We start from the raw sequence: 21400 nt of genomic DNA on the forward strand, positions 1-21400 counted from the left end.
CCATATCAGAAGGGTTTTTTATAGACGCTCTGGGAGTTCGTCTCTAAGATTACTGTTACCGGTAATCCGCCTGATTATAATCCCATATCAGAAGGGTTTTTTATAGACGCTCTGGGAGTTCGTCTCTAAGATTACTGATACCGGTAATCCGCCTGATTATAATCCCATATCAGAAGGGTTTTTTATAGACGCTGTGATAGTTCGTCTGTTATCATCGATACTGCTAGCTATCGATAACCTTGATCTTTCGTTGGATATGCACTCTACAGTACCCTAGAGGTTGTGTTACTAGGGGAAAGGTTTAGCAATTCCCTTTCTGAATTCTACGATACGATCGTGCCCCCCGAGGTATCTCGGCCGGGTATATCGGATGCACGACTCCGAGGAGTTTCGGTACAGAACCTCGCAATGGGTTAGGGTCTCGTAGGTCACACTGATGTGAGCAGTTTCGCGAAGTTGCGATTCTGTTCCGGATTGAAACGCGCGGAAACGATAGCGGATCATTCAGGCAAAGGCGGCCGTGGTCCCTCTCCTTTTCTTTCCGACCATGTGGAGATATTCCACTCCACACTAGCACCGTTCTTTGACAGTAACAATCTTTTGCGGTTAGGAATACCAATGTGACATTCGAGAGAATTTGCAGTCATTTGTTTGTTGAAATTTTACATGATTTTATTGTGATCAGTATAGTTTGATTAGAATCTTTTCAATCAGAGGCTTTGCCTTTTATTTATTTGGAAATAAGACGAACACGGTTTTTATTTCAATTCAAATTTATTGATTTTCAATAGAAAATACATAATACGAGTTGGTGAACATTTGACAGGATTCGGCGGGACGAGAAAGAAACACGGCGGGAAAAATTCAGATGAGCCGTGCCATCTGTTCATTGAGCCGGGTCCTCCTGGAGCGCCGGTGTGTTTCAGTTGCATTCTTGTGTTTCTTCCATCAGAATGTCCACGACCTGTTGCCATGCGAGCTGAAGGAATGCCTGCCATTGTACCCACGGAAACTCAGCAAAGAGTGATGGTGTGGGAATAACAATCGCATGTCCAAAAGCCGCTCCAGCTGCCAGTTCTTGGGCGCAGTAGTAGCTGTTGACCGAGACGTTTTTTTTCAGATTGTATCGGATTCTAACGCGACGAATCTTCTGATATCATTCGAAGTGAATGCTCCGTTGACACCGAAGAATACTTCGTATTTCATGTTGACTTCTTTAATGTCAGGAGTTCTCGGCGGGACGTGTCGCGGCGGGAATCGACGTGCAGGACCACGAATGTCCGGTGGGCGATTGTCTTCGTCCGAAGAGACATGGGCCAGACGTAACTGACTGTGAGCCATCTGTAAAGAAAATTTGTTTCTTTGTACGATGGTTGGAGGCTGAGACAACGTTGAGCGCTTTGGAACGGTCAGAATGAATAAGATGAGAATGAGACTTACTAGCCAAATGTTTTGGAGAGTTGCTCGTATGATTTTTGGTTATACTGATTCTAATTTACTATTTTCGATCTCTTATATATTGTGTGAATGTAGTGCAGTGTGTTTGCGTGTCAATGGAACGTGTCAGTGACGTATTGTGACGTGAGCATCTGCTATTTTTACACGTAATTATATATAAGCAATGAATGTTTTGTATAGATTTTTTCAACTTTTTAGACTGCGTGTTCTCTCAGATGTCGTAGTCGATATTAATCGATACTGATATGATAATAGAACATGGTAAAAACGCCACCCTGTCACGGGCCTTGGCTTCGAATATCTCGCTGTGGTGCGATATTTTGAGATGTTATACCAAATACTCGGCTGCCAACCGAATATCTGATTTTGCGAAATATCGCTACCAACTTTTTATTCTACAGGGTCCGCTACGTACCAGAAGGGCCCTTCCGGCACAGACAACTTTCATTCTGCTACCATCTGTAACTGCCACTTAAAGACACCTCTTTTCAACTTCATAGTCTGTGATGTAGGGAGTATAGAATAATTGGTTGGGTCCTCCAGAGTTGGCGGCCCTTTCAGATACCACAGTATCATTGATACACTTGGCTTTGGCTGGTGACAGTGCCATAGTTTACGATTTCTAGAATCCGATCTGTACTTTCAATTGCAGATTTCTCTGCAACCTAACTTTTAGAATACATATCACCTCTTGCAAGTGAAGAGGGTTTGATTTTTGCATGATCGATTGAGGGCTTACTCGCGCTGTCAGCACATGACAGTGAATTACTTGGACAATCGATACAATGCCAGTAGTTTGGATGTTACACTACCGTAATTGGAAACTTTTCAAAGAATTGAATTCTTCTATAGTTGGTTTTGATCTTATAAATTCTAGTGTGTTAGAATTTGTTGTGGTGGAAACATGTGCTTGGTAACTTTTCGCACAACTGAAACAGCGGCGGGATGTTACATCTGATGTCTCTGTGTGTTCTGAAGTAGTTCATGATGTTGTTTGAACGTCTACTTTTCGAAACATTGTATTTTTTAGAAGTTTATACCATTGAACATGATCTTTTGGATGCGTTTTGTTCATCGGCGGGACTTCTATACTCGGGATTCTGCTATGATGATTTTTCATCACATGATTCCTTCTTGAGTATTGAAATTTTTTCGGATTCTAGAGCTTCTGCTCTTGTGTTATTGTTTTTCAGAAACAGAGAATGTGATTATTTCACGAATTCTGCTCTTCTGATGTACTGTAGTCTGTTAGAGTAAAATGTATTACTCGTGTGTAGACTGTAAGTGTGAAGCCATTGGTATGCGCTTGTGAATCAATTGATTTGATTCGAATTATACGCTTTTATAACCAACGGCGGGACAAAACAGATGATTTTCATCTGATTGTTTGTATAATTTACTGAATATGGGACGTACCCTGTACTCAGTATCATTTTGCGCTCGAACTTATTCTTGCGTCTTGTTTTTCCAAGTGTTGGGACGTACCCGTGACACTCAGATTTAGTTGAAAATTTATAAGGGTTTATCATCCCCTTGTATTTGAGTGCTTCGTAAAGCTGCTCTGAAGGTGTGACTGATGTAGTGTAATGCGTGTTCGAAAAGATATTATGTGGTTGCTCTCATGCTCATCTCATATCACTCTGACTGTCCCAATGACGACTGGTCTGAAATCAGGTATACAAGAGTAATAGAACTCCGAATGGTACAAGGAAATACTGGAATATAGTTACAACAGAATTGATTTTATGGGACGGGGCCCTATTATCATCAATAAAAATAACAATAGTCCATAAGGGACTTTAACAACATGCCCTATTAGGGATAACAACATAAGAAATAATTAATTTAACAGCGGCGGGAATCATATATAATGATGTGGAAGCGGCGGGAGATTCAGTTCCAGAAGGAGCGTGGAATCTTTTCCGGTCCGGGCAATTGGAGTTGCTGTAATAATCAATAGTTGTTATCAGTCATGTTGTAAAGTGTCTAGTACCTTGTTGGCTGGTCTCTTAGAGACGTTGCGAGATGAGGATGGAGCGGCGGGAGCTTTGACCTTGAGTGGTGCCTTGACCGGCGGGAGAACGAGCAACGGCGGGAGGACGAGCCACGGCGGGATTTTCCATTTGGAATCCCATGAGTTCCTCTGCCATGCCTCCGAGTCTGTCGACTGTGTTGTTGAATCGGCGGGAGAATCGGCTCTCGGAGCGTGCTGAATAAATTATTTTATATTCGAGAGCACATTTATTGCAATGTTTATACCTGGCATGTGTGTGAGTACGTTGCTGAACGACTCTGGATTTCCTTGAATCCCTTCCGAATCTTCCGAGATGGATTGGAAGACGTTGTCTTCATCCTCACCGGTGGAGATTTCTCCAATCGATTGAATTGGGTGAGTATTGGTACTCATCGGCGGGACCTGGAGCTGTAATGAAGCCATATTTGGTATTTTTATGCAATAATGAGAGTTTTTTAGCGAAATTTTATGCTATATCGGTATATTTCAGCTTGTTTTTATTCGAAAGTGAACAAATTTTGTTTGAAATTGTTTAGAATGAGCAATTGAATGGATGTTTAGGCTTGATTTCAGAGAAATTCAAAATATTAGAGCAGATCGCCACGCTATCGCTCTGTTGTAGCCTTCACTCGCGTATTGCATCATCTTTTTTGTAGATTTCGGTCGAAAAGCTCGAAGAATTTGGTGTTTTCTCGCGAAAATCCAGTAAACATAGCACGAACAGTGATGCTCGAGCTTATTCACCGCGATTTCTCGGAGAACTAACCAGGGAAACTCGAGTTTCGTCCGGAAATCGACCGAAATACCGATTTTTTAGCAAAGTTTTTCGAAATTTTACGATTTTTTGCTGAAAGGCTTTTTGTTTTGCCGAAATTTTAGCTGTTTAGATGTTTTTAGCCACAAAAGGTTACTTTTGCTGGAGAATTGACACTAATTGACTACGTTTCAGTCTTGAATCGAAAAAATTTTAGGTAAAATTATCGTTTTTTGTAATTTTTGGTCATTTTTCTCGAAATTTTTCTCGAATTTTTTCCAAATCTCACATAAAATATGCTTACTCTTTCATAGAAGGCTCCTCCATCGGCGGGACTCTGAGACATCACGTAGTTTCGGAGTTGAGATACCGGCGGGAGGTAGAGATTTGAGTAGTTTGGTGAGTTTTCGTCGTTATGCCACATTTTTGGTCTGAAAAATATTCAGAATAATTATTTTTAATAATATTTTAGTAAAATATTACGGAAATGAGAGAGAATTTAGTACAAGAAGCTGAAAAAATTTTAGGCCCGAGCGAAAAAAGAATTTCGAAACTCATGCGCGTAAGGTCTTGTACATCGCGGTCCGCAACTGTACGCAGCCCGTGTGTGGAGCCTGCGGTCGCGTACCGTACTCTCATTATCAAATTAAAATTTGTGTCGATTTACGGAGCTCATTTAGAGGTTCCCCGATGAGATTTCGACGAATTTTCGAAATTTTTCGAATATTTTTGGGCAAATGACGATGGAAAAAAAATTTTTGACACCGTTTTGTAGCGTATGTGATACCCGTATCACACATTTTCATTAGAAAATGAGGAGGAATCAGGTTTTACTCAGTAATTACGCGTGAAGGTGTTTTTTCTGTCTCGAATTCTCGAATGACAGGTCTGGGTGACGGTTTTTAATCGCCTGTCCAGAAAAAATGACGGAATAACGAGAAATTTGAGAAGAATAACGAGGAAATGACGAAGAAAAAGGTGTTTCAGGGTATGAATTAGTGTTCTAACGTTCTTTTTGCTCACTTATATGCCTTTTACTTCATTTTTTGGGACGCCGACGCGGTTCTTGGACTGATTTTCGTTCGTAGAGTCGAGAAATTTTAGATTTTTGGTTCCACCTGGAGTTTTGCGACACGGATGCCACAAAAAACGACTACTCCAACAGCGGCGGGACCAAACTACGTTCAAAAAAGAGAGAGAACGATAAAGAAAGATCGACGGAACGGAAAATCACAACAAATCAATAAAAATTTAATTATTGAACGGTCGTAATGCACCATGTTGAGAGGGCAATGAAGGTAGCGGTCGGAGACTATTGCCTCTCAGAAGAAATATAAATCGTCCCAAAATAAAGTGTGTGCGGCATGTTTGTAAGATAAGCAATGTTAGAAAGAACACAAAAGTATCAGTGACCCGTTTATTGAACCTTCTTCTAGGAAATATCCTCGAAGAATAACCAAAATAGAGAAAGGGTGATAAAAAAGAGAATAAGAATAGAGCGACGTGTCCTGAGGATATGTTGAGACGAGGAAGGCAGGACGACGAACGCGGCGGGACTGAACGGCGGGAAAAAGAAACAAAAAGTCCCAAAAACCGGAAGAATATAATTTGGCCTAAGCTCTCAAACTCGCGCCAGATTCTGATGGCACGGGAAAATATAGTGCTAACATCAGAATCTCCTCAACAACTCTCTCAGTGCGATGACGGTCGGAGAAACGACCGTCGTCGGCGGGAAAAACACGAACGAACTGAATTACTCTGGCCTAAAAAGGCTAACATGAGCAATGACACGCGACGCGACCGCTCGCGAGTGACAACATTGGTGTCCGCTAGCGAGAGAGCGTGGCGGAAGAGAGAGTGCTGGGTTTATTGGAGCGCATTAGCTGAATTTGGAGCTTTAGAGCGGTAATTTGAATTATAATTATTTATAATAATTTAGAATAATTTATAATAAATTGATAGAACTCAGATAACTGAGAATAACGAAAATAATGAGAATATTGTTAATGAACAGATTGAATAAGAGGTTAATAAAAAGGCTCCGATGGTCCTAGTTTTGTGGGGAAAACCAGAGGGGACCGTCGGATTGGCTTTGGTAGCCAAGTAAGGGGGTACCCTAAGGGGGATCCTTGGCTACAACACAGCGGTGGCGCGACAACATTTCTAATGGCGATAAGTATCATAGTACGGCATCACCCAACACTACTAGCGAAATGATAGAGCACGATATCACGAACCAACAAATCACTTACGGGAAATATGAAAGGGTATTTTTCCAGAAATTTTCATATCAATACAAGAGTATACCTTTGACCAAAGTCTGATAGCACAATCATTCAATCAAACTGGTATTCGACACAGCGCCCATTAATTATCACGTCTATTGTACCAGCTTAGGCTCACGCCCTTTCGGCGCGTTTACTCGCGGCTACGCTACTCGAGTTCACGTGAAAACTTTTAAAAATGATAATTTGTATTTCGGGGAATGAAAATAAAATGCCGACATTGTGACAGAGATGCGGACAATCCCCACATGCGTTAAAACGATATATAAGAATGATAACGAGAACAAGTCGTGGTTTCGACGTAGTTTCACGGATTCCTTCTGAAACTTCTTGTTGCAGGATCCGTTTTTGTTCACGCTTGGAGACTTTGGGTTATGAACTCCACATGGATGATGCCTCATGAGAGTGGATCTCAATTCATGAAACATTGGGTCTTCGTCTTTACCTGGAATTTCCACAGAAATGATCCGATCAACATTAGCTGTAGTCTTAAAGTACATACATCTACATTATTGAAATAACGGAAATACCGCTTGTCAATGATTTTTCAGCTGTCAATGTCTCCCAGCAGAACTACATTTCAGGCTATGTTTAGTAGCCGTCCAGTCACTTTTTTTTTCTCAACATGCAATATAACATAGACTTTACCGAACCCTATTGGATTGTTCCATGTTATCATGTTATTGGAATCATCTCTTTTTTTCTGAACTCCCTTGGCATTTACATGCTTATTTTTCAATGTAAAAAACTGGGAACATTTCGATTTTACTTGCTAGCATATCTAAGCATGTGTTTTCTAACTGACATTCATTTCACATTCCTAATGCAAGCTGTTCCACTTTTCCCATTTGTAGCAGGATACGTTGTTGGTATCCTTTATGAGTGGTTTGGGGTTTCATTATATTATAGTGTTGTAAGTTTCCGTCAAACTGAAATTATTGAATTCATTTTTGATTTACAGATAATGGGATTCAGCTTCGTTTCACTCCAGTTACAATTCCTGTTAATGACCTTCATTCAGAAACATCAAACCATTGCAATCATATTAAAAACACATGTTTTACCTAAATTTCTATTTTTCGCACATTATTTTCTTTGTCTGATTACTCCTTTGCTCATTACTCTTGGTATCAATATTGTTCACATAGAGAAAGAAGAGCAATTGAGATATATTGCGGAGGTTTGACAAATGATAGAAGATCGATTGCCTATAAATTTTCAGTTTTATCCGGAATATTTGTCCAATTTTCAACAGTTATCAAACTTCGAGCTGTATATTAAAAACTATATTTATGTTATTATGGCAACAGTTCTTATTATATTTTTATCAGGTGGTTGCTTACTGCTAGGGTACATTATTACGGACATTTTCCGACTACTGAGTGTACTGAAACTGCAAATATCTCCTGGAACATTAAAAAAGCACGAAGATGCAATAAGAAGTTTAATTGTACAAATCACAACTATTATTCTTTGCGTATCTCCATTATCTCTACTCATGGTCTCTATCCTTTGGGAATTTCGAAATGCACAATTTCTTAGTTCAATTTGTCTATTATTGTTCACTGCTCATTCATCAATCAATATTATCTCACTCTTTATATTTTTCCCTCCATTCAGGGAGTATGCTTCAAAATACATGAGATGGTTAGTGAAAAGTGTGCAATTGAACTAGTGTTTTTATTTTAAAGTTTTCAGTATGCGAAAGCGAAGAGTAACAACTGAAGTGAGAGGTTCAGCAGCTCTTTTTTTGAAAATATTTATTCCTTGAATAACGAAAAAACGTAGGTCAAAATACTGATGATATTTATCTCTATCCTCTTCTCTGGATTTCCGTATTTTCATGCAATAAAACTTTAAAAAATTGAAAAATCCATCTACTCAACTGCAGTTACAGCCGATGGATGATCCTACATCCAGAATACTTGAAACATGAATCGGTTTTCTCCAAACACTTTTTACACCTTTACGTAAACTTCAGAGCTGTGCGGAAGTAAAGACAAAAGCGAATTTTTTTTTGACAGTGTGAAAGGGACGGAAATGAGACAAAGTTGGTTTGTTGGATTGAGGGTATAACTACCACTCGAGGATTAACATCCAAATATTTAATTTATCTAGTACAAGGGGACCTGAAAAAAATCCACTTCCGACTTCCAATGATCAAATTCAGCAACTTTTTAAGATCCAATGATACCAGATAAGTAAAATGTTGGAATTTTTTATGTTCAGAAGGTAGAAATTTCTTCAATAGATAGGTATACTAACATGAAGGACATAAGAATAAAGAAAGAAATAATGCGAGGAAGGGTGTTTTAGAATAAAAGATAAGCTCAATAGCGGGTTACATAATTAGTGTACAGAATTCAGCAGGGGGGGGGGGGGAGAAAATATGTTTGGGCGGCTATGGCGTTTCAAAAGGGAACGGTGTGAGAAAAGAAGTCAGAGCAATTAGGTTTAATCCAAACTAAATTCATGGGGCGACGAGTGGAAGAGGAACACCGGACATACGAATCTATGTTTGGATAGTATGAGGTACCGCTTAGAAATTTATACAGAAGAAAGAGCTTTGAGTCTACGATGGCGCATAGAGAAGAGGTTAAGTTGAGCTAGACGATCGGAATAGGAGGAATAAGTTAGGTTGCACCGTTGAAAAATTTTCCTGGTGAAGAATCGGAGAGGAGTTTCTAGCGATAACGATAATTTAGAAGAAGGAGGGGGTGAGTAAACTACAGAACAGTATTCAATAATAAGCAAAACGTAACATTTGAAGAGAAAGATGTAGAATTGTGGTGAGGTTGATTTGAAGAATTTCAAAAGTTGCTTGGAGCGCAGGAGAGCGGAGGAGATAGTCATGTTTCTGTGGGATTTAAATTTCAAAGATGAATCAGTGATGAGACCAAGATCCCGAACTGATTCGGAAGTTTCGATAGGATGATCAGCGATGGAATAAGGGAATGAAGCATTATTGGGTCCGGGTCGGAGGAGAGATGTTTTAGTGTGGGCAAGAGGAGGAGAGTTAGCCGATGACCAGTATTCAATATGATCAATATCATTTTGGATCGCAACGGGATTTGACGAGAAAATTTTTATGTCATCAGCAAATGCCGAGACCAGTAGGGAAGGGATACGTGCGAGATCAAAAAGTAAATCGTTTATGAATATGAGGAAGAGGAGAGGGCCAGAGACTGAGCCTTGAGGAACTCCGGAGGGTATCTGAGTAATAGAGGTATCGGTGAAGTCTTCAATTTTTATGGAAAATGTACAGCCGGAACGGAAATTAGAGAACCACTCAATAAAAAGGTGAGGTGATTTACTCTTGTTTTTGACATTGATGTTTGACATTGATGTTATTAGTTTTCCCCGCTTTCTACAGCGACGAGAAGAAAGCTAGAAATGCAATAAACCAACTGCTTATTTCATTGAGACCAACTAAACTCCGGACTATGAGTAATAATATGTGTCATTAATTGTGCCAATATGAGATGTGTAAACTTCCATGAAATCCGTTTGGATGGAATCTTTTTTTTTTGCTCTTCACTTAATACAATCAAGACTAAAAAGATATTTGGCGACTCCTGAAAGCGAAAAACAGAATTCTGTTAAATCAAGAACATTTCACCTGTCACTCTCAACTAGCCAACTAATTTTCGGGCTCTGATGATCAGTAGACCAGTCACTTTTTCTCCCCAATATGCTTTATAACATAGATTTTTCCAAGCCTTATTGGATTATTTCATGTTATCATGTTAATGGAATCATCTCTTTTTTTCTGAACTCTCTTGGCATTTACTTACTTATTTTTCAATGTAAGAAACTGGGAACTTTTCGATTATATTTGCTGGCATATCTAAGTATGTGCGTTCTAACAGACATTCATTTAACTTTTCTAATGCAAGCTGTTCCACTGTTCCCATTTTTAGCAGGATACGTTGTTGGCATCCTATCTGAGTGGTTTGGGGTTTCATTACATTATAATCTTGTAAGTTTCCGTCGAGCTGATACAATTGAATTTGTTGCTGAGTTACAGATAATTGCATATAGCATGATTGTACTACAATTTGAATTTTTGACTTTGAGCTTCATTCAGAAACATCAAGTCATTGCAATTATATTAAAAACGCATATTCTACCCAATTTTTCATTTTTCTTAATTTATATTTTTTGTCTGATTACTCCTCTGTGGATTACTCTTTGTTTAAATGTTTTTCACGTAGAAAAAGAAGAGCAATTGAAATATATTGCGGAGGTTTGACAAGTGATAGAAGATTGATTTACCTTTAAATTTTCAGTTTTACCCTGAATGTCTGCCCAGTTTTCAACAGCTATCACACTTTGAATTTTATATTAAAAACTCCACATATGTTTATTTGGCAGGAATTTTCTTAATTTTTTTTACTATTGTTTGCTCAGGGCTAACTCTCACTATTATGGACATTTTCCGACTAATGCGTGCAATGAAACTGCAAATCTCCCCTGGAACATTCAAAAAACACAAAGATGCGATAAGAAGTTTGATTGTTCAAATTACAACTACTATTCTTTGTATATCTCCATTATCTCTAATGGTGGTCTTTATCGTTATCAAACTTCGATATGCACAATTTCTTGGCTCGATCTTTCTAGTACTGTTTACTGCTCATTCATCAATCAATATCATCTCTCTCTTTGTATTTTTTCCTCCATTCAGAGAGTATGCTTCAAGATACATGCCATTGTAAGTGACCGTTTTAATATCGAGTTCAATTTTCTGGTTTTTCAGTTTTCGAAATGAAAAACGAACAATTGAAGTAAGAGGGGCGTCAACAGTATTTTAATTAACATCTGATTTATTCTACGACTGTTTCAAGTATTTATTAAAACTATTTAACTAGTATCTCATATCAAAATTATGCATTTTGATAAACATATTTGACTTTCAAACCATTCATTTTTCCAGGCACAATAAAGCTGTTGGCTCTTCATCAATAAAAGTTCATTCATATCTGTCAAAATTCTGAGTAACACTCTTCTGACATAAACTTTTCAAATTGTTCTGAAATTTAGTAGGCGCAGGTTAATCTATCACTAGTTGTCTTTCTGGTCGATTTGCTGAAAACGAAAACCACGAAAATTTCACCTGTCCAGTCACTAATCATTGTCTGAATATTCTAAAAAATTCTACGGGTTGATCAATAAACATCATAAATGCAAAACGTGCAAATTTTCTCAGTTTTGATAGATCACTATCGTGAAAACTGTGGCAAGCAACTAGTTCTAAAGTTGTACGGTTGGCACCGTGTGCTTTTCTTAAACAATTTTTAAAAGTCGCTTGAGTTTCTAGACTCACTCCGTATGTCACTGTGTTGCCGCGTTGACCTACGGGCACGCGCGCGCAATTCCGCTTTTAAATAGGGAATTTCGGCACTCTTGGGCGCAGGCGGTGGCACGTTAGGTGCGTCCATTTTTCTCGTTAGTTAGATTTTACCTCTCTTTGGTTTTTTATAAGTTTCTTGAATTTTATAGCGAATTTTAAACGTGTGGCTTTTCAATAAAGTGATTATTCTTTAAAAAGTATTGTTGTGGGCGTTTCAGGTTCTAGGTTGTGTCAAAAGTTGGTTTTGACATAAGTTAGAGTGATTGTATCTTTAATATTCGTTGTTTCTCTCGTTTGTGTGTTTTCTCGTTCATTTTTACAAGGGGACCCCAAGACCATGCAAATGCTTTTTTGGACGAAACTTTTAGGATAGGTTAAGAATGATATGAAAAGACATTCCTGAAGTTTTTGAAATACGCCCGACACTTTCAGCTTTTTCGAGTTTTTCAACCATACAATTTTATGATTTCCATGTTGAAAAAACACCGCTTGTGAATCTGTAGATCATATTACCAAGTTAGGAAAAATGTTCTTGTCCATAGTACCTTTTGTGGAGTTTTGAAAAAAAGAAAGCAGACGTGAAAAAACAAAGTGAGATTTTGTAAAATGCAAAGTATCATTCTTAACCTATCCTGAAAGTTTCAGCCAAAAAAACATTTGCATGGTCTTGGGCAGTCTGTGATTTCGAAACTTTTTTTTCGAAATATTTGAATTTCGAAAATTCTTTCGAAATGGCTTCGAAGGCACACACTGGTCTTGGGGTTCCCTTGTAAAAATGAACGACAAAACACACAAACGAAAGAAACAACGAATATTAAAGATACAATCACTCTAACTTATGTCAAAACCAACTTTTGACACAACCTAGAACCTGAAACGCCCACAACAATACTTTTTGAAGAATAATCATTTTATTGCAAAGCCACACGGCTAAAATCCACTATAAAATCCAATAAAACTATAACAACGGTTTGAAAACAAAGAGAGAGGTAAAATCTAACTAACGAGAATAACGTACGCACCTAACGTGCATCCACCAGCGTCCAACAGTGCCGAAATTCCCTACTTACATAGTTGTCACCGGCCCGGACCTGGCCTTGGGCGGGCCTTGAGATAACTCGCTTCAAAATTAAAATTAGGAGTCGATCAACCAGTCAGATTGTAGATCTCATTGAGCTCTACTCGATTCTATTTTCATGGTGACAACTATGCCTATTTAAAACCGAAATTGACAAAATAGCGACGAGAAGTGCGCGCGTGCCCGTAGGTCAACGCGGCAACACAGTGACATACGGAGTGAGTCTAGAAACTCAAGCGACTTTTAGAAATTGTTAAAGAAAAGCACACGGTGCCAACCGTACAACTTTAGAACTATTTGCTTGCCACAGTTTTCACGATAGTGATCTATCAGAACTGAGAAAATTTGCTTTGCATTTATGATGTTTATTGATCAAGCAGTTGATTTTTTTTTAATATTCAGACAATGATTTGTGACTGGACAGGTGGAATTTTCGTGGCTTTCGTTTTCAGCGAATTGACCAGAAAGACAACCAGTGATAGATTAACCTGCGACTACTAAATTTCAGAAAAATTTGAAAAGTTTATGTCAGAAGAGTGTTACTCAGAATTTTGAAAGAGATGAAAGAACTTTCATTGATGAAGAGCCAACAGCTTTATTGTGCCTGGAAAAATGAATGGTTTGAAAGCCAAATATGTTTATCAAAATGCATAATTTTGATATGAGATACTAGTTAGATAGTTTTAATAAATACTTGAAACAGTCAAAGAATAAACCAGATGTTAATTAAAATACTGCTGACGACCCTCTCACAGCCGTTGTTCGTTTTTCCTTTCGGATACTGAAAAACCAGAAAATTGAACTCGATATTAAAACGGTCACTTACAATGCCATGTATCTTGAAGCATACTCTCTGAATGGAGGAAAAAATAGAAAGAGTGAGATAATATTGATCGATGAATGAGTAGTAAACAATACTAGACAAATTGAAATAAGAAATTGTGCATTGCGTAATTCCAAAACGACAAAGACCACCATTAGAGATGTTGGAGACACGCAAAAAATAGTAGTTGTGATTTGTACAATTAAACTTCTAATCGCATCTTTGTGCTTTTTGAATGTTCCAGGAGATATTTGCAGTTTCAGTGCACGCATTAGTCGGAAAATGTCCATAATAGTGAGAGTTAGTATAAGGCAAATAAGAGACAAGAATATAACCATAAAAGCTATCACTAAAACATACATAGAGTTTTTAATGTAATAATCGAAGTGTGATAACTCTTGAAAATTTGACAAATATTCGTGGTAGAACTGAAAATTTAAAGGCAATAAATCTTCTATCCTTTCTATCGTCAAACCTACCTCTGCAATATGTCTAAATTGCTCTTCTTTCTGTACCCGAATAAGATTGAAACCAGTAGTAGCAATTGAAGGAGTAACTAGACAAATAAAATAAAATATGAAAAATACAAATTTTGGTAAAATATGTGTTCTCAATATTCTTGCAATGGCTTGATGTTTCTGAATGAAGCTCAACAACAAGAATTCGAACTGCAGTGCAATCATGCTGTATAGGATTATCTGTAAATCAGAAATGAATTCAATTATATCAGCTCGACGGAAACTTACAAGATTATAATGTAATGATACCCCAAACCACTCAGATAGGATACCAACAACGTATCCTGCTAAAAATGGGCAAAGTGGAACAAGTTGCATTAGAAGAGTCAAGTGTATGTCAGTTAGAAAACACATACTTAGATAGGTCAGCAAATAAAAACGAAAAGTTTCCAGTTTTTTACATTGAAAAATAAGCAAGTAAATGCCAAGGGAGTTCAGAAAAAGTGAAGTGATTCCAATAACATGATAACACGAAATAATCCAATAGGGCTTGGAAAAATCTACGTTATACAGCATATTGGGAAGAAATGTGACTGGTCTACTGATAATCATAGCCCGAAAATTGGTTGGCTAGTTGAGAGTGACAGGTGAAGTATTCTTGATTCAACAGATTTCTGTTTTTCGCTTTCAGGAGTCGCCAAATTCCTTTTAATTCGTGATTGTAAGCGAAGAGCAAAAAAAAAAGAAAAGAAGATTCTATCCATACGGATTTCAGAGAAGTTTACACATCTCATATTGGCTCAAATAATGACACATATTATGACTCATAGTCCGGAGTTCAGTTGGCCTCAATGAAATAAGCAGGTGGTTTATTGGATTTCTAGCTTTCTTCGTAGAAAGCGGGGAAAACAAATAACATGTGGAACAGCTTCATCGAGCGGAAAAGTAGGGAGAAAAACGTTTTATCACAGGCCATATGCGTAAAAAATGTTCTATAGTGGTCAGTGGATAAAAGAAGATAAATCATGTGTCACTGTGCATTTGGGAACAGGCACGTTCACATTTAAAAAACACATATAAAAGAAGTTTTTGAGAAGAGTTTTACTAAAAAGGTACCTGAATGAATTTTTGAATATCACGAGAAGTTTTCCAAATTAAAAGTTCACAAACACCACATGGGCATCAGGTGGGCACAAGTTAATTTTCGCCACGATTTTTCTGATTTATTTCACTTCTTTTTCAATTTTATCGTCCTTCCACTTTATGCTAATTATTTTACACAGAAGATGAAAAAATCTAAACACGACCCGTCAGGTAAGACCATAGTTGTCAAGGCCCGGCCCGGGCCGGGCCTTGTCGGCGAAATCAGGGCCCGGCCCGGCCCGGCCCGGGCCGGCCCGAAGGCCCGGGCAAATTGGCGCGAAAGTCAAATTTTCAAATTTTTTCAAATTTTTTGAATTTTTTTGAATTTTTTCGCGAAAAAGTCAAATTTTCGACTATCAGTCAGAATTAGAAGAAATTCTGAAAAATAGTCAAAAATGGACACATTTCCGATGAAAAATTGAAAAAATTTCGAGAAAAAAATTGGGAAAAAAAGGGTCATTTTTTGAAGCCGTGCCTTCGGGCCGGGCCGGGCCTTGAAAATTTTCTACCGGCCCGGGCCTTGACAACTATGGGTAAGACAGTATTTTTTATTTGTTTTTGTTCAATTTTCGTGAAATTTCAGCTGAACAAAAAATTATTTAAACGATACAAAAATCATCATCAACTACGATCTCCAGCTGCTCACCTTCTTTCATCTTCAAGTTTTTTGCATTTACTCTGAATTTTTTTGTTGTAATTTGTATACTTGTTGTTTTCACGAAAATGTTTTTCTTTTTCTGTATTCCACTTCTGAGAATTTCTATTCTTCATCTTATAGTTTGGCAATTCTAGTTTATTTTATTCTATTACTTCCCATAATTACTGAAATTATTATTATCTTGTATTTTAATTTGACAAATGAACAATTGAACGTGAAGATAAAAGAAGGTGAGCAGCTGGAGATCGTAGTTGATGATGATTATTGTATCGTTGAAATAATTTTTTGTTCAGCTGAAATTTCACGAAAATTGAACAAAAACAAATAAATAATACTGTCTTACCTGACGAGTCGTGTTTAGATTTTTTCATCTTCTGTGTAAAATAATTAGCATAAAGTGGAAGGACGATAAAATTGAAAAAGAAGTGAAATAAATCAGAAAAATCGTGGCGAAAATCAACTTGTGCCCACCTGATGCCCATGTGGTGTTTGTGAACTTTTAATTTGGAAAACTTCTCGTGATATTCAAAAATTCATTCAGGTACCTTTTTTAGTAGAACTCTTCTTAAAAACTTCTTTTATATGTGTTTTTTAAATGTGAACGTGCCTGTTCCCAAATGCACAGTGACACATGTTTTGTCTTCTTATTTTATCCACTCGCCACTATAGAACATTTTTTACGCATATGGCCTGTGATAAAACCTTTTTCTCCCTACTTTTCCGCTCGATGAAGCTGTTCCAATTGTACGTGATGAATGTTTGGACTCGAGCTGAGCAAAACAATTTCATTCGAAGTAATCATTCGTTGCTCCATATTGAATCACTTAGTGGACTCCAGGTCTATGTCGTCGGAGAGGAGAAGGAACCCGTTAGAATGAGAATTATGCTCTCAGCTTTTTTTACTGGATTTCCTGGAGAATATCAGGACTCAATAGCAATGGTAGCCAAACTAGGCAAACCGGATTATTTTATGACTGTGACAAGGAATCCGGTATGAGCTGAAATCCAGGAATGTCTGTTCCCTGGGCAGATTGCACTTGATGGACCGGACCTCGTGGCACTTGAATCATTTCTCAGTGTGTTCGTATCAGTGAGACTTCAACTCTTGTCTTTGACATTCGATGTTTGAACACATTTTAGTTCTCCTGCTGTTCTCTGAGCAACGAGATGAAGGATAGAAATCCAATTAACAACCTGCTGCTATTTTTATGAGATCAACTAACTTTCTGACTATGGTTACAAGCCGACCAGTCACTTTTTCTCTTCGAAACTTAAAATGATTTTTGGAGAATCAAAAAAACAGCAAAACAGAAATATGTTTTATCAAGAATATTCCACCTGTTTTTAGTCATTGCTACCATATTAAAAACACATATTCTACCAAAGTTTTCATTCTTTTTATTTTATCTTATTTGTGTGATTTCCCCTCTAGTCATTGCTCTTGGTGTCAATGTTCTTCACGCAGAGAAAGAAGAGCAATTGATATATATTGCAGAGGTTTGATAAGTGATAGAAGATTGATTACCTATAATTTTTTTTTCAGTTCTACCCTGAATATCTGCCCAATTTTCAACAGTTACCACACTTCGACTTGTATATTAAAAACTCTACATATGTCTTTATGGCAGCAGTTTTTATTATGGTTTCATTTCTTCTTTGCTTAGTGCTAACTCTCATTATTGTAGACATTTTTCGACTTATGAGTACACTGAAACTCAAAATATCTCTTGGAACATTTAAAAAGCACAAAGATGCGACAAGAAGTTTAGTTGTACAAATCACAACTACTATTCTTTGCATATTTCCAATAGCTCTGGTCGTGGTCCTTGTAGTTTTGGAATTTCGAAACGCACAATTTATTGGTTCAATTTGTCTAATACTGTTTACTGCTCATTCATCAATCAATATTATATCCCTCTTTATATTTTTTCCTCCATTCAGGGAGTATGCTTCAGAATACATGTCATTGTGAGTGAAAGAACTGTAATTGAATTAATTTGGGGTTTGTAACTTTCAGTATGCGGAAGCGGAAAAGAACAACTGAAATGAGAGGTTTAAAAACTGCTTTTTAAAAGTATTTACTCCTTGAATAACGAGAGAGTTTGGTCAAGAAACTGGTGGTATTTATATTCTTTTCTCTGGGTGTCTCTAATTTTCACGCAATGAAAGTTTTAAAAATTGAACAATTCATCAATAATTATTTAGAACATCTAAGTGTGAATTATATACATAAAATATGAAACGGTTTTTCTACAGAAATGTTTCACATCTATGCATGAATATACAATTGACCAAGGTCTGATAGTGGATTGACTCTACCGACAGAATAGTTTTGACTTAGTCTATCTATAATTCGATTGAAACGAGAAAGAAATATATTGAATGCGTTAGATAAAATGACTAATAAGAAGTTTTGGCCCTGAATTCTGAACTAACTCTCTTTCTCTCTCTTCCACTGAAAATGATTTCTGGCGACTGGAAGCGACAAATCAGAAATCCTGCTAATCAATGATATTCCACCTGTCACTCTCAACTAGCCAACTTAATTTCTGGCTATGATAATCAGCCGACCAGCCACTTTTACTCCCCAACATGGCATATAACATAGACTTTTCCGAACCTTATTGGATTATTTCATGTTATCATGTTATTGGAATCATCTCATTTTTTCTGAACTCCCTTGGCATTTACTTACTTATTTTTCAGTGTAAAAAACTGGGAACTTTTCGATTTTATTTGCTGGCATATCTAAGTATGTGCGTAATAACAGACATTCATTTAACTTTTCTAATGCAATGTGTTCCACTATTCCCATTTTTAGCAGGATACTCTGTTGGTATCTTATCTGAGTGGTTTGGGATTTCATTACACTATAATATTGTAAGTTAAACTGATACAATTGAATTTATTGCTAAGTTACAGATAATTGCATTTAGCATTGTTATACTCCAGATAGAGTCCTTGATGATGAGCTTCATTCAGAAACATCAAGTCATTGCAATTATATTAAAAACGCATATTCTACCCAATTTTTTATACTTCTTAATTTATATTTTTTGTCTGATTACTCCTCTGTACATTACTCTCTGTTTCAATGTTTTTCACGTAGAAAAAGAAGAGCAATTCAGATATATTGCAGAGGTTTAACGATAGAAAGGATATAAGATGGATTTACCTTTAAATTTTCAGTTTTACCCTGAATATCTGCCCAGTTTTCAACAGCTATCACACTTTGAATTTTATATTAAAAACTCCACATATGTTTATATGGCAGGATTTGTCTTTATTTTTTTAACTATTGTTTGCTCAGGGCTAACTCTTACTATTATGGACATTTTCCGACTAATGGGTGCACTGAAACTGCAAATATCTGCTGGAACATTCAAAAAACACAAAGATGCGATAAGAAGCTTGATTGTACAAATCACAACTACTATTTTTTGTATATCTCCAGTATCTCTAATGATGGTCTTTGTCGTTTTGGAATTCCGCAATGCACAATTTCTTATTTCAATTTGTCTAGTATTGTTTACTGCTCATTCATCGATCAATATTATCTCACTCTTTATATTTTTTCCTCCATTCAGAGAGTATGCTTCAAGATACATGCCATTGTAAGTGACCGTTTTAATATCGAGTTCAATTTTCTGGTTTTTCAGTTTTCGAAATGAAAAACGAACAACTGAAGTAAGAGGGGCATCAACAGTATTTTAATTAACATCTGATTTATTCTACGACTGTTTCAAGTATTTATTAAAACTATCTAACTAGTATCTCATATCAAAATTATGCATTTTGATAAACATATTTGGCTTTCAAACCATTCATTTTTCCAGGCACAATAAAGCTGTTGGCTCTTCATCAATAAAAGTTCTTTCATATCTGTCAAAATTCTGAGTAACACTCTTCTGACATAAACTTTTCAAATTGTTCTGAAATTTAGTAGTCGCAGGTTAATATATCACTGGTTGTCTTTCTGGTCAACTCGCTGAAAACGAAAACCACGAAAATTTCACCTGTCCAGTCACCAATCATTGTCTGAATATTCTAAAAAATTCTACGGGTCGATCAATAAACATCATAAATGCAAAACATGCAAATTTTCTCAGTTTTGATAGATCACTATCGTGAAAACTGTGGCAAGCAAATAGTTCTAAAGTTGTACGGTTGGCACCGTGTGCTTTTCTTAAACAGCTTCTAAAAGTCGCTTGAGTTTCTAGACTCACTCCGTATGTCACTGTGTTGCCGCGTTGACCTACGGGCACGCGCGCACTTCTCGTCGCTATTTTGTCGGAAAATTTCAAAAATCAATTTCGGTTTTAAATAGGCATAGTTGTCACCATGAAAATAGAATCGAGTAGAGCTTCTTATCTTAAGGCTCGGCCAAGGCCAGGACCGGCCCGGTGACAACTATGTAAGTAGGGAATTTCGGCACTGTTGGGCGCTGGTGGAGGCACGTTAGCTGCGTCCGTTATTCTCGTTAGTTAGATTTCACCTCTCTCTTTGGTTTTTAAACCGTTGTTATAGTTATCACACTTCGATTATTACATTAAAAACTCTATGTATGTTTTAGTGATAGCTTTTATGGTTATATTCTTGTCTCTTATTTGCCTTATACTAACTCTCACTATTATGGACATTTTCCGACTAATGGGTGCACTGAAATTGCAAATATCTCCTGGAACATACAAAAAGCACAAAGATGCGATAAGAAGCTTGATTGTACAATTTGGAATTACGCAATGCACAATTTCTTATTTCAATTTTTCTAGTATTGTTTACTGCTCATTCATCAATCAATATTATCTCCCTCTTTATATTTTTTCCTTCATTCAGAGAGTGTGCTTCAGAATACATTCCTTTGTAAGTGAAAGAACTATTATTGAATTTATGTTTTGTTGTGAAGTTTTCAGTTTTCGAAATGAAAAACGAACAACGGATGTGAGAGGGTCGTCAACAGTACTTTAATTAATACTTGGTTTATTCTATGAATGTTTCAATTATTTATTCAAACTGTCTATTTAGTATGTCATATCAAAATTATTTGTTATAGATGCATAACTTTTTTTTTCAACATTCATTTTTTAAGCAGAATAAAGCTATTTACGCTCTGCAAAATTCACACTTAACCGTGGTCTAGCTAACAATCTAACGATATAAAAATTTTCAAACGTTTTTTTGAATTTGAGAAGCCGCAGGTTTATCTATCACTGATTGTTTTTCTGACCGATTTGTTAAAAACAAAAGCCACTACAATTCCACCTGTCCAGTCAAAGCTTATTGTCTGATGAATACTAGAATAACTTTCAGTTTTTTTCTCAGTTATTTTCAGTATTGATTGTCCGCTATTGTGAAAAACGGTGTCTGGTTAATGAT

At 36.9% G+C, this 21400-nt stretch overlaps 1 protein-coding gene across 1 annotated transcript; it reads right to left on the reverse strand.

Annotated features, from left to right (window-relative positions):
* Positions 1 to 3467: 3467 nt before the first annotated feature.
* GCK72_020727 (uncharacterized protein) lies at positions 3468 to 4650 on the reverse strand (the record flags this gene model as incomplete). The annotated part of the gene is made up of 3 exons (XM_003089134.2): positions 3468 to 3667; positions 3718 to 3880; positions 4531 to 4650. 3 exons carry the CDS (start codon positions 4648 to 4650, stop codon positions 3468 to 3470), a joined length of 483 nt encoding a protein of 160 aa, XP_003089182.2.
* Between the last annotated feature and the right edge of the window lie 16750 nt (positions 4651 to 21400).

The sequence above is a fragment of the Caenorhabditis remanei genome, chromosome V (genome assembly GCF_010183535.1).
Source record: "Caenorhabditis remanei strain PX506 chromosome V, whole genome shotgun sequence".
Taxonomy (NCBI): Eukaryota; Metazoa; Nematoda; class Chromadorea; order Rhabditida; family Rhabditidae; genus Caenorhabditis; species Caenorhabditis remanei.